Genomic DNA, 14,644 nt, shown 5'->3' on the forward strand with positions numbered 1-14,644 from the left:
GTTATTTCCAAAAACATTTTAAGGAAAGTGACTGAAAGCCAAGTATTAGTAAACTTTGCTGGCGAATAATCCCAATATAAACATTAAGTGGCAATTTGTGAAGAAGCATTTAGCTTGGTTCAGCTATTCCGATATAATATTCAAATCGTGCCATGACCATGATTAAAAAATTTAAAAAAAATGGATTAAAGCTGAAAAATGACCAGTATATGGTACCCCAGACATATCAATAATGACAGCTAATAAACATCACTCTGTCATAATTTTTCGAAAAAAAAAAACGCATAAACTAGTAAGATTTTGGGATATTAAGGAATTCCTTATCTCAAAAAAAAACCGTTCGAGATATAACAATTTCTAGGACTAAATTTAAACACCCTGTATCTGCCTGATGGTAATTTTTATGAGTTTAATTTAGGATTGCTTTTTCGCGCATTCATTATGGGTCATTCTGTATATGAAACAATTATAAAATCATGTCAAAATTGTGGTCTTGGAGATTAAAAAAATATATATACAAAATGTACTAAACACATTGATAAAGTATTGAAAAATACAAAAAATATCATTTCTCACACATACATACAAAAAATATCATTTCTCACTCTTGTTACATGGAGATTAAAAAATATGCCAGAAAAAAACTAAAAAATATTTCTAAAGTTTTTGTTGATTAATTTACTAAAAAAATATTTTAAACTGCATTTAGTAGGCTAATTATTACCGACTGATTTGCCCACATTGCGTGGGTCGAATCCTCCAGTCATCTCCTAGATCTATAATCTATAATCAAGGTCTAAAGGACATTATCATCAATATGAATGGTGCCCCAAATTACTAATTTTAAAAATACCGTTTATTATATATTATATTTAGGTACAACATTTACTCTGTTTGAGAGCCTTGTTCTATCAATAACTACAGGGATATTGTTGTTTAAGACTGAATTTAATTTTAAAGTTGATGAACATTTAACTTTGTGGTTAAATTAAATTTAACTTCACGTTACCGTTTTTTATCTTATACTCTTTTTCTATTTCTATTTTCAAGCAATGCAATCAATAATACAATAATCATTATTGTATAAAGTTCCAAATTTAATTTCACTAAAGAAATTTTCTTGTTACAAAGTCATCTCTCAAGCAAACAAATGTACTTCTGCTTCTAATTTTTGTTTAAAGGCAAAAATATATTCATAGACTCTATTTTACAGTATTTTTCAAGCAAATAATAATCGTTAGGTAATCTCATCATTACTGTAGAGCGTAAATACATACTTTTAAATGAATTTTTCTTTTCATCCGAAAGTTCCTCACTCGCTTCACTATGACTACTACTACGAGCTTCACTTCACAAGTGTTTTTCTAGCTGGCTGGCAATTAAAAATGTGAGGTTTCATACACATAAGATTTAGCTAAAAACTTAACATAATTATCTAAATCTACAGTAATCTGAAATGAAAAAATAACATACATAATCAAATATTTATTAAGTATAAATAATGGGTACGTAGGTCATATTTTTACTAGAAAATTAGATACCTATATCTAATTAAATTAGTATCTAGATATTTTGTTTATTTAGGTAAGTATGTAATAGAAGATATATTGTAGGCTTTACTGGTGAGTTTATCTAATCCTAATTATTTATATTTAAGTATTTATACCTACATTGAAATAATCTTCACAAACGTGAATGTTTGTGCTCTTCCCGAATGAATATTTTATATTGATCTTTCTCAGTTGAACAGTAGTTTACATAATAGATATAAAAATTCAACATTTAAAAACCGAGACTAACGATGCAAATTTGTTAAGAAATCAGAGAGAAATGCTTGAAATGGCTCTTATAGTCGTAACGTGCCGTGTACTTTCCTGCGGTGTGACGTCATACAAACTGCTGCCGCCGCCACCATTTTGATTTGTTGGTTTAATTATTTAATGTGATTTGAGTATTGCGATTTAAGGGTTTACATTTGGTATAATGTGTTTTCATGTATAAGCACACATTTTAATAACATTTTTGTTTTTGTATGTTACCGAAACTATCATTTATTGTTCCTAATTTTATGTGTATCTTCTTCGTAGGGGATGCAGAGCGTTTTCTTCAACAAGGGCGAAAATTGCATAGCGGCCGGCAGGCTGTTCGTCGAGGACGGTATCTACAACGAGTTCATAAGGCGGGTAGTATCGGAAACGAAAAAAATCGCCATAGGAGACCCGCTGAATAAATCCACGGCGCACGGACCACAGAACCACCTCGCCCACCTGAACAAACTCTTGGAATACGTGCAAATAGGTAAAACGATCAGCTAAAAATTAATTCGTATGATTCTGGAAACTTGAACTCAAATTTCTTTATAGTCAATTGTTTTTAACTAATCTTTTTTAATGTTCCCTTTGTTATTTTTCAGGGGTGAAAGAGGGTGCTAAACTGGTATACGGAGGCAAGAGACTGAATAGGCCCGGGTATTTCTTTGAACCGACCATTTTTAGCGACGTAGAGGACCACATGTATATCGCTAAGGAGGAATCGTTTGGGCCGATCATGATCGTCAGCAGGTTTAGCAATGGGTGAGTGTTCAATATACAGGGAGTTATTGAAGTAACTTCACATAATCTAGTAAGTGAATTCGGGCAACACTCTCATAAAGGATCGATGCTTTATTTATTATATTTTATGCTCAATTTCGATATATAAGCTTCAAAAACAATACCAACTACCGACCATAGAAGCCCCTGCTTCAGATGTCTACTTATAATGCCATCTGTTGGAAAAGTACACTCATAACCATGGTTACACCCAAGCGGAATATATCCTGAAATTGAACTGAGGTGGCTTTTACTTGATGAAAATCCATTTATCAAAATAAATAAGAACTAAAAGTTCAGATTTTCACTAAATTATATATATATATATATATATATATATATATATATATATATATATATATATATATATATATACATATATATATATATGTATATATATATATATATATATATATATATATATATATATATATATATATATATATATATATATATATATATATATATATATATATATATATATATATATATATATATATATATATTATATTAATATTTATCAAATGTAATATATATATGTATATATATATATATATATAATATATATATATATATATATATATATATATATATATATATATATATATTATATTATATTAATATTTATCAAATGTAATATATTTATGAAATGTAATATTTACAAAGAACCTGCTACTATATATACTGAAAAATGACAATAAAACCTTAATTAATGTTGGTGTGAGAATTTAAGTTTAATAAAGGAGACGTATTTAAATCTAATTGATCGTTAGGCAATACATTTGAATGTCTCATTTTGTTAATCTCCATGGCTTCCAATAAATTTAATTTTCTACTTTTTGTGGCTGTATGTAAAATATCAAAATTGTCGTCAAAAATGTGTTTTTCTGTGTTTAAGTGTGTAGCATAATTAGAATCTAGACTGTTGCTTTTAAACGGTTTTTTATATTGGTTAATGCGTTTCTTGAAGGATCTACCTGTTTGTCCAATATAAATTTTAAGATTTCAACCTGTAGAAACCTGGTTTTTGAGATTTTGGACATTTCGTTTCATTGTTTTATAAAAATGTTGCTATTGTGTTGTTAGTTCTCAAAGATATTTTTAAACCACATTTTGACAAATGTTTTGAAACTTTTTCACTGGGTTCTCCTATGTATGTAATTGTTTTAAATTTCTCGTATTCTGTATTAGATTTCGGATAAATAGAATAAATGAGATATTCAAATATATTGCTCAACCATCAATTAGATTTAAATACCTCTCCTTTATTGAACTTAAATTCTCACAACATTAGCTAAGGTTTTATTGCATTTTTCGGTATATATAGTAGCAGGTAGTTTGTAAATATTCAAGACAACAAAACAAAGGAACCTAATATGGTGTTGCCGGCCGGAGATCGAGATATATTCTCTAACGCTTTTAAAAATCTGGACGTTTGACGTTCGATTCGTGAATCGAGACGTTTCGAAAATATCTAAAGAAAAGAAAACTGCTATTTTCAGTGTAACTGTCCCCCTGCTTTTACATTTTTTTAGTGACTGTGACAAAATAAATGTTTTAAAATAATCAACCCGCAATTTCCTTACGTCAATCAACGAAACGGAAGCCTAATATGGTTTTGTCGGCCGGAATTCGAGGTATATCCTCAAACGTTTCAATCTCTTTCCGTTTCAGCGACATCGACGGGGTGATCAAACGGGCGAACGCTACGGAATACGGTCTGGCTTCGGGCGTGTTCACCAAAGACATTTCGAAAGCGTTGCGTTTTGCGGAAAAAATCGAGGCCGGAACAGTTTTCGTCAACACTTACAACAAGACGGACGTCGCGGCGCCGTTCGGCGGGGTCAAGCAGAGCGGCTTCGGCAAAGATTTGGGACAAGAGGCCCTCAACGAATATTTGAAAACCAAATGCGTCACGGTCGAATATTAAGGGAGCCTTAAAAAGGTGCGGGATTTCGTTACTGTTTTCGGTCAAATAAAAAAAAACAAATATAATGACATTCGACAGTTATTGAAATTTAAAAAACGGTGTCAACTTTGAAATTTGAAATGGAACACCCTATATTTAATTTTTTTATTTTTATTATTTGCATTTATTGTAACTTTCAACGCAGTTTAGAAAAGATTTTGAGGTAATGTGACTTGTTATTGAAAAATCAGCTTATTAAGAGAATTAGACTAGGTACTATTTGCAAAAGCAAGACCCAGTGACATTTTTTACTTTATGTAAATACCAATAATTCGTTTTTTATGCCACGCCCTGTATATCATACCTTTCTTCTGTATCCACTTTCCATCTTCTATACCTATATGCAGTGTTTGATATCATCGTCTCCAACCTGTAATAAATTATTTCCGTCATCATTACAATATTGGACGTATGCGTGGCCCCTAGAAGTCCTGATCTGACACCAATGGACTTTCTTTATAGGAAAAATTAAAAAGTAGGGTACACAAAAGTATTTATAACAGCAGCATCGCTGAGCAGTTTTGCCTTTGTTTGTTATTTATAACCTGAAGATGGCTACTTATAGCCGAAACGTAAGACTTTTTAATAAAACCCAATATATGTAGCTCTCACACAATACTTTTCTCAAAACCTGTAGTAGTTATCTGAGTGCCCCATTTCTTCGATGCCGATGTCAACTTTGAAATTTAAAATGTTTAATTTTTTATTTTTATTATTTGTATTTAGTAGTTTAGAAAATATGTAAGGTTATGTGACTTGTTATTGAAAAATCAGTATATTAAGAGAAGCGAGCAAGACCCAGTGTCATTTTTTACTCTATGGATTTCGAAATTCGTAAATACCAATAATTCATCTTCTAATACTATACCCTGCACATTATACCTTTCTTCTATCCATCTTCTATATCTATATACAGTGCTCCCTATCGTCTCCATTACGGCACCATTACAATATGGTTGCTGGGTCCCCTAGGAGCCCCGATTTGACGCCAATGAACTTTTTATTATAAGGAACTTTAAAAAAAAGGGTATACAAAAACGATTGTAGCAGCATAGCTGAGTATTTTTGCTTTATAGTCGAAACTTAAGCGTACGTTAGTTTTTTAAAAATAAATAAATGTATCGGGTAATAATCAAGAAATTTTAATTACAAGTTGTTTGTATTTAATAGAATTTTGTTCCAATTCTTCGGTATTGATATTCTAGGTTTACTACCTGCATTTCAATTTTGAAAATATTGGACAGCATTTTTTAATTTCATATAATTCATTCACCCTCTATATATATGCGTCTTTTACACCTTCATAGATGTAAAATAAAATGTTTCCCTGAATTATTCATAACAAAAGTATTTGTTTAAGTTTACGACAGTGTTATAGTCTTTTGTCTTGGGTATACATATTCAATTCAGTTTTTCAGGAATGCAATACAATTCAATACTCAATAGAATGCGCAAAAAATGAGAAATGGTCAAATAATATACAGGGTGTGCAATTTAACAAATTGGATCTTAATATTTAAAATTTTCCAGACGCAATAAAAAAAGACATCTGGTATAAGTCTAGATTCGAAAATCTCGAATGGTCATTAAACCTAAGTTTGCAAATATTCCTAATTAGCCTAAATCTATACAGTAAAAAAAAGGCACCCCGTTTTCCTTTTGAAAATGGTACTAAGCCTAATTTTTATTTTGCGGCCATCTCTTAATGTGCTTACTTTTCAATAACAAGTAATACAACCTTAAATATTTCCTAAACAGTAAGCAAATCAAACAGGTCGGTCTGCTGAAAGTTATCTCCATTTTTATCACTTTACTAAGGTAAATAATCTGCAAATTCCATTAAGTACAAAGAACTTTCTATCTAAAATTTCTTGACCACTAACCATATAGCTACTAGACTTATAGAGGCCCTGCTTAGGCTAATAGTACGGGAACTTGTAAAGCAACTATGTAATAAAATTGTGAGGTCTGGTCAATGGGCGCGTGCGCGAGATTTGAAATTTCGTTTCTTACCAATGGCAGCTCTAATTGCATTTTCTGACGTTCTACCCATAAGGCCTTGCGGGTTCCAACAACCAACATGGCCGCTGACAGGTCGTGAATGATTGGATGCAGTAATTTCTCAAAATGTGTCGAAATCCCCTTAAATTTTCAGGCAAAAATGGAATTAAGGTGTAGAAAGTGTTGTTAAAAAAACTAGCGAAAAGGCCAGAGTTAATATTATGCAGACGGATCGGCGTCCTTAGTATAATTCTGTAAGTATTTAGCGTTTTTGTGCCCGTAAATCGCAGCAGACAGTGTGTTTTTTTAAACTTATTGGTTTAACTTCTATTTTTCTATCTAAAGTCGAATTCACGAAATGTGACTATAGAAACCACACATTTACTAGTATATAGGCACATTCTTTTCGTTACAGTTTTGACCACAAACACAAGTTTTTTGCAAAAACACGACAAAGGTACGGAGAGAATCATAACCACAAAAAATGTAAACAACAATGGCACAGACTATTAGTAGTCTCTGGCAATAGCAGTTCCTAGTTCGGCGTTGCCAATTATATTCGAATTTCAGAGACTGATTTTGCGTTCTTATGAAAATTAGTCAATTTTTTCAGAAAAATTACGGAAATGTGGCAACTCAGCTAGTTGGGGCGTGACGCATGCGCAAAAGATCCACACCTTCTCTACGAGAATAACACCTGCGACGCATCACTTTTTACCGTAGTAGGGCCACTATATTATCTTATAGCTATATGCCACTAACCGCAACTAAGCAAAACTTATTCAGAAAGGTACCTAGGTCACTTTAAGCGAGTCATACATGAGAAAACCAAAGAAATTTTAGTAAAAACATTTCTTAATTTCACAGTCAGGAAATAATTATAAAGTTATACACCTTTGTTTGACAATATTTTGGGGATTCGAAGCCCTTTGAACGGGGATACGAGTTAGTTGCTGGAAGCCACAGGGACGCGTTTAATTGTATTTTATTTAAATGTATTAGTGTTTCGTCTGTTTGCATTTTCAAATTGTATTTTAGATGATAATATATGTTATTGCGAACTGGTAGTTTGATTACGCCCGCCTGTGTAAAACATTATAGTAGTCCCACTGATCTATCGAACTTATTATTATACACTGGTCGAATGAAAGTATTGCTTAACGATTAATTAGATTTAAATACCTCTCCTTTATTGTATTTAAATTCTCACAACAACATTAATTAAGGTTTTATGGTCATTTTTCGGTATATATAGTAACAGGTAGTTTGTAAATATTACATTTGATAAAGACACGGTGTTGTCGAAACAATTGTCATATCAAAATATATAATTTCGTGAAAATCTGAACTTTTAGTTCTTATTTATTTTTATTATTTATTGTTGAACTTCTCACAACAAATCAGGTACTATGCATTACGTTAAGATTTCGAATTTGAAAATAAACATTTTTGCAGCATCTAGATCAGAGAACCTATAATGCGCAAAAGAGTGAATATTTTATTTTGAAAAATAATTGTTCTTTTACATATAAACTGGGCGTGGCTGAAACCTTTAGGTTGCAGTAGTACAAAATTGGCGATTTTACAATTTAATGAGACCTCTGGTGGGAAAAAATATTACCAATAGTTCGCTTTACGAATTCATACCATAGTTCAAGATTAAAGGAAAAGCTTTCCAGTTTCCAAACACAAAACAAATTGTTCTGTCCAAAGCAATTGAAGTATTGAAGTTATGTTTTGCTTTTAATAAACATGGAAACAGCAGGCAACCAGAGCACACTTTCAGTTCTACCACGGGTTTGATAATCATGTGATAGTCTATCGTAGCTCATTGTGTTTGTGCTCAAAGGTACAACCATTGATAAAGAAAAAAGATCTAGTATTACATATATGCCTCTTGAATCTGAGTTGGATATAATTCTTCAAGGGAATTTAAATGACATTCAGTTTCTGCGAGACTCCACAAGTGATAAGACAGAGATAATCTGCCTTATCTGATAACTTTCTTATTTTCTGAGACAAATAACATAGCGGCTTTTGCCACCTCAGATATGTCATGGCAACGTGTCAGTGACAAATAAGTCGACTATTCTTATTTTATCCCTTTTTATTAGTTTTCTCTTTGGTAAAAACCACAACATTTTTGGGAAACAAAAAAAAACACAGGTTAAGTTTGCTCGTATTCGAGTACGGTTTCGAATTCGCAGCCCATAGTTCGAATTACGACGGCGGCACACCACAGACCACACCTCACGCACTCCTCAAGAGAACAACGCTCCATGGTCTTGGCCAGAAAACCGCCAGCGAATGAGTCCCCGCACGCGTTGGTGTCGACGATATTATCAACGACGCCCACCGGGAAATATTTCAGGCCCGCCCGCGAACGCGTCACCACCGGCTTGCTATCTGCGGTAAACACCAAAATTTTTTCTGTGTTCGAAGTTTCGTCGGTAAACGCGCAGTAAAATTTTTCCAACAATTCCTCCGTGGTTTGGCCGATTATGTCCAAGGTTTCGCACAGGACGAGCAGCTCCTAAAAAATATGACGTGTTTGACATCGACCATATAATATATTATATGTAAATACGATTTTCGGAGCAGTGTGCTATTTTTTCGTAAATCTAAACATGCACAGAGACGTGGCACATTTCACGAGAACCGGTTGTGCGATAGAAAAAAATTGCTAAACTACACGACGGCCAATATCGAACTACAAACCCTTATGTTTGATAATTTTTTTCAAAATATACCGAGTGTGCCAGTTATTCATAAAAACAGAAATTGAGTTCCTAGAATAAAAATTCCATGAATACCAATTTTCGCAAATTATACCGGCTAGGCGAAATATACAGAGTGTCCAAATAGTGTGTCAAAGTAATATATTTTACTATTTGTTTAAAGGAAAAATGTTAAATACAAAAGTACAACAATTTAAATGGGACACCGTGTATATTATGGCATTAACAGATACTCTCTTTTATGCTCTTTGCGCCTATTTTGTCGTCAAAAATGCCTTGTGTTTAATACCCTATATTTTTGGCGCCGTTTCCGACAGTTGTAATTTTATGATGCCAACAATTTTATAAAGTGATACAGTCATTTATCCCATAATTGTCTTGAAGTTAGTTGGAATCATTTATACAGGGTCGATCAAGACGAAAAGGACTAATTTTCGTTAAAAAATTCAAATGGAACACCCTATATATCATACTTCCATTGATTCCATTCCATTTTATTAAGCATTAAGTATTCGAAAAGAATATCGACTGTGATATATGTTATTTTCAAAAATATACCGGAGGTCCCATATAAGAAAAACGATTTATCTGTTGATAAATATTAAACTATTAAAAAGTTTTTTTAATGGGCATTTTCAAAAAAGACCCCATAAATCTGAAACCGTTTGAGATTTTTACCATTATGTAGTATACGAAAATTGGATATTTTCACCGAATTTGGCCCACCCTGTGTATTTTTTGTTTTAATTTTACCTTCACATTCCCAAAAACAATATCAGCATTTTCGACCATATATCGAACATTTCCCGGATGCAGCCTACACAAAAATTCCGCGCCCAAATTTACTGCCACTTTTTTCCCGGCTCTTTTGAAATGGCGGATGAGCAGCTCGGTTACCTCCACGGATACGTTCAAAAAAAATGCCTGAAAAATTTGTGAACAAAACAAATCGAACGCGGTATAAATTTAATAGTTGTTATCTCATAGTTATTGTAACTAAATAAAATTTCTGCCTATTCGGTCACATAAAACTTTTTTATTCAATGTAGGTAAATCGGCCAAGAGAAAGAGCTGGAAATTATTTTCAAGTTCATAAAATGGCCGCTAGGCGGCATATCCTCTAATACAAAAACCGGGTTTTCTCAAAAATATTCCAAATTAAATTATTTCAAAATTTATTTTAACGTAATCTACTCTTGGTAAGGACGGGCCAAATATTATTTTAGAAAAAGTTGAATAACTTTTTTTTGACTAATCCGATTTTGAGGAATTTAGTTTAGTTTTATAGAGTATTTATAGGAGCTTCGATATGCATGTCAATATCACGATATTAATTCTTTTACGAGTCGGTAGGAGGCGCTTCATTTCAAAAACAGCTATTTTTATGACTTTCTAGAAAATTTTAAATATAATGGCATAAATATTTTTGCTAAGATGAAAGAAAAGTGGACACGGCATGGCAATATCTTTTTTCCCTTTTGAGATATAAATAAAATGTGTTTATTAATCATATTTTTCAATCGCCGCGTAGTAATAGTACCAGAGACGACAGGCGTGACGTGGGCTTATATTTTCTACTAGAGTTTGATTTTGTCCTAATTTGTCCATAATAATCGCGAATAATCAATTATAGTTAAAAAAGAATCGTCAATAAAATTTATTAATATATTACATGTTATTGTCAATATTGAAGAAAAGGATAACATAACTAAGTAGACTTAGCGGTTGGCATGGTAACGGCTAATACTACTGTCGTGTTGGAGGCTTTTTGTAATAAAAGAGAACTCCACTAAAAGTCCTTTATTTAATCTGCGTCATGAGGTTCGGACATAAGCGCGCGAGATACCGGGTCGAGAGTCCCACATTCTAACCTCTCAAGACCATAGAATATGAACATCACAGACCACCGAAAACCCTGATGCAACAACTACTTCTATCATACCTACGTAAAAAGTATTTTTAAATTAATTTATATTGCCATGCCGTTTCCACTACTTGCTGTGTTTTTTTACACTCTTTCATCCTAGCTAAATATATTTATTTCATTATATTTGAAATTTTCGAGAATATCATAAAAATAACTATTTTTGATATGAAGCGCTTCCTACCGACTCGTAAAAGAATTAATGTCGTCATATTAATATGCCAGTCGAAACTCCAAATACGTTTTAAAACTAAGCTAAGTTCGTAGAAATCGCATTAGCTAAAAAAAGTTATTCAACCTTTTCTAAACCAATATTTGACCCAACCCTTAATTTGACGAAATGGAAAAAAATAATTCAAACAAAATAGTTTCTTTATTTAGAGTAGATTACGTTAAAACTAATTTGGATATAGCGGCCATTTTATGAACCTGAAAATAATTTACCAATATATTTCTTTTTTAATTTATAGAACTAACGGTTTCTGAGATATGACCGGCGTCCTTTATTAATGGGCCACCCGGTACAATGTATCTCCGGAGATTGGCTACGATTTTTGACCGAAACGTACTTTATAACCAAGAAAATTTTATTTCGTTTGATTACAGATAACACATCCGTTGGTTATGTTAAATTAGTACATATATAATTCACCCACGACTATCATTTTCGTACAGCTTTTGGACATCCAGTAGCGAATCTTTTGGATATCCTTTAAATATTCCATTGTCGGATATGATATAACCATACCAAAAGCATATTTCAGGGATTCTAAGTTTTGTAGGATTATGAAATGCTAGTTTAGAGAGGTACACAGAATAAGAACCACCGTTACTAACCAAAAAACTAAATGTCAGGATGCTTTGGTTAAACCTTGACATCCTAACCAAACGATTCCCGTCATTTTATTGACGCCAATTTAATGAACGGACGCGTGAAGTAGGTACGAAAATATTTAGTTAATAGTTTAATAATTTAGTAAAATAGTTCTTTAATGGACCTTTTTGGATTTCAAAAGAAATTTGGGTGTGTTTAATGAGACATCCATACCTGGGTTCCAGAAGTTTTACATGTTCCAGAATTACATCTTGAAGTGTGACACTTGTAGAATTGAATGGATAATTACGAGCCCTGTGCCTTGTGTTTTTTGGGATAATTATTAACTTTTAGCGCCCTTCGGAAACTTACCGAAATGTAAATCATCGTGCATTTATTAATAGTTTCCCATAAATTATCGTTTAAATCTTCGGGTCGAAATGTACCTCCCGCCCCTAAATCTGTTACAAGCGATCTGTATTTGCCTCCCACCGAAATGAGAGCCGCGCATCTTCCTGTCATCTCAGTTTTCCTCTCTAAGAAACGGTACGGTACATTTTCGCTGTCCAATCGCAGTTTAATTAACCTCCCGTTTTTGTCTTTGCCTATCGCACCGACGTACATAACCTCGCCTTTTTTCGAAATCCATCGGAAAACCCGTGCGGTGTTGGTGACGCTACCGGCTGAAACAGTTAAAGAAATATCTAACCTTAGGATGACCCGAAAATTAAGTTTTCCAAGGAAACGCTAGAAAATTACCGCCTTAACTACTAATTTTCGGAGACCTTTGTCACAACAATACTAATTCACAATATTTTATGGATAGTGTTTTCACCGATTAATGGTTTGACCGTAGCTCCAAAACCAACATTGGAAATTCAAAACTATGGGTTTTAAATGATATATTTATTGAAGAAAGTTATAAAAAATGTGCACTTTTAGCAAAGTCTAGCAAAAGTATATGAGACTCTTTAGCAGAGGAAACGGCATTACTGGTGCCATATTAATGTGTGTTCAGTTCTACAGATGACATGAGGCACCAACTAAAATTGAGTATTTCGTTAGAAAAATGTTATAGCAAGTTCAATAATATTGCTATATAAAACTGTTTTAACTCATTTAGAAGAAGCTAACGATAGCGGCACAGAATTGCAAATAGAATAATATAATGTAAGTGAAAATGGTTTATATAAATATATATAAAATCAGTCCGACCCTGCCCTAAAGCATTTTACAATGTTCATTTCCATTTCCATTGCCATGCGCAATCAGATCGGGAGGTTACTTGTAAAGCCAAAACCTTGTATCTGTAAAAGCACTATACTTTCGGTGAACTAATGGGCCTTTTTCTTGATGTGAACAACTTTGAAAAAATTGTTAGTCTATTTAATATGCGCATGCGCGAGATTTAACATGTTTTTAACCAATCACCTTGCCGCATTCAACAACCAACATGGTCGCTGACAGATCGTCAATAAGTTTGGGTGCGGCATTTTTCTCAAAATATGCCTAGATCTGGATGAATATTCCGGGAACACAAGTTCAGTGTGCGGAAATCGCTGTTCAGAAAGAAAATGGCGCGAATTGCAGGTTAGTTTTGGATGGTTTAGTTAGTTTATATTATCAAAAATCTATGATTGTTTCATAAGTTCGTATATTGTCGTCAAACCAATTTACCTGTGCATTATAACATGCGGATTTTTTAAATCGAATTTATAGTTGTACAACAAACAGTGTTTAATGACACTGGTGGTATTTCTATGTTGCCTTAGTTTTTATATATTTAAAATGTACATAAAATGGGATTTTTCTTTTATTTGGCAACTGTGGAAATATATAACTATTATTGTGGTGTATATACTGTCACAAACAACTGAATGGCTCTTTGTAACTTTGTTTTATTGTGTGATGTTTTCTTTTGTTTTAAACAATAAAATATAGAACTAGGAGTTTAACTTTATTCACGGACCACAGTCAGTATATTATAAAATTGATAACCGGAAAAGTTGGCATTTTTACGTTTTTTTTTTTTTTAACAGAATACGATCAAAATATTTACCGGGTACGACTTTGGTGTCCCGCAATCCCAAAATGTCTTCAAACAGTTTTTCGTGTCGATAATCTGCTTTAACGGCACCGTCACTTTCGAGCTGATATTTTTTTAAAAAGGAGGGGTCGTTATCTACATCAGTGATATAATCGATTATCGGACTACCCACGCAGAGCAACATTACTAAAACATTTTCGAGTTATTAAATGTCTTTCGAAATGCGAAATTTTGGGTCTCACTTGTTTTCACTTACTGGTCTCCGAGTTTTGCCTAACCTTTCGACATATTGATATCAACTCTTCCTTTCTAATGCCGACTTTCCTTTAGAGTTGGCACAAACAGATCCGTATTACGTCTGCTTTTTTTTGGTGACGGTCGCTGGTGGTTTTTGGAATATTTTTGCAAGGGTTTTGCCAACCACGGGTAGCTTGTCGATTGCTTATTCAACAAGTTGTATGCTAATGTTGCTCTATCTGTTTGATATACATTTTTTCCTGAATTCATTGCAATAAAAACCGAAATTGTAGCATCAAAACGGTTAGTTTCCAGTGGACCGA

The 14,644-nt window shown here is 32.9% G+C and overlaps 2 protein-coding genes across 6 annotated transcripts in view; one reads left to right on the plus strand and one right to left on the minus strand.

Moving 5' to 3' along the window:
* Positions 1-4,536, plus strand: part of LOC132705844 (cytosolic 10-formyltetrahydrofolate dehydrogenase) — a 45,753-nt gene extending 41,217 nt beyond the window's left edge. For all 3 annotated transcript variants that reach the window (XM_060676767.1, XM_060676766.1, XM_060676768.1), the window contains 3 exons: positions 2,088-2,298; positions 2,414-2,573; positions 4,266-4,536. In XM_060676767.1, coding sequence (XP_060532750.1) covers positions 2,088-2,298; positions 2,414-2,573; positions 4,266-4,521 — 627 coding nt within the window. In that variant the 3' untranslated portion in view covers positions 4,522-4,536. The remainder of the gene's footprint in view (positions 1-2,087; positions 2,299-2,413; positions 2,574-4,265) is intronic.
* A 4,132-nt stretch (positions 4,537-8,668) lies between these two features.
* LOC132706106 (adenosine kinase-like) lies at positions 8,669-14,478 on the minus strand. Of its 3 annotated transcripts, none has more exons than XM_060677214.1 (5): positions 14,341-14,478; positions 14,097-14,270; positions 12,410-12,720; positions 10,053-10,223; positions 8,669-9,094 (listed from the first exon to the last, which is right to left on the minus strand). In XM_060677214.1, exons 2-5 carry the CDS (start codon positions 14,266-14,268, stop codon positions 8,729-8,731), a joined length of 1,020 nt encoding a protein of 339 aa, XP_060533197.1. In that variant the 5' UTR covers positions 14,269-14,270; positions 14,341-14,478; the 3' UTR covers positions 8,669-8,728. The 3 variants fall into 3 exon arrangements, with proteins under 3 accessions (XP_060533197.1, XP_060533196.1, XP_060533199.1); XM_060677213.1 differs by having other exon boundaries at positions 14,327-14,453; XM_060677216.1 differs by lacking the exon at positions 10,053-10,223 and having other exon boundaries at positions 14,327-14,453.
* Positions 14,479-14,644: the final 166 nt, after the last annotated feature.

This window comes from Cylas formicarius, unplaced genomic scaffold, assembly GCF_029955315.1.
Source record: "Cylas formicarius isolate icCylForm1 unplaced genomic scaffold, icCylForm1.1 PGA_scaffold_8__14_contigs__length_24414737, whole genome shotgun sequence".
Lineage (NCBI taxonomy): Eukaryota > Metazoa > Arthropoda > Insecta > Coleoptera > Brentidae > Cylas > Cylas formicarius.

What these genes read in the sequence shown, in the direction of transcription:
- LOC132706106 (XM_060677214.1), bottom strand. Translation starts at nt 14,268, where the DNA reads ATGTTGCTCTGCGTGGGTAGTCCGATAATCGATTATATCACTGATGTA. An exon ending in GGACACCAAAGTCGTACCCG is followed by an intron (nt 12,721 to 14,096) that starts GTAAATATTTTG and finishes TAACTGTTTCAG; the next exon opens with CCGGTAGCGTCACCAACACC. An exon ending in TTGTTTTTGGGAATGTGAAG is followed by an intron (nt 9,095 to 10,052) that starts GTAAAATTAAAA and finishes CATATTTTTTAG; the next exon opens with GAGCTGCTCGTCCTGTGCGA.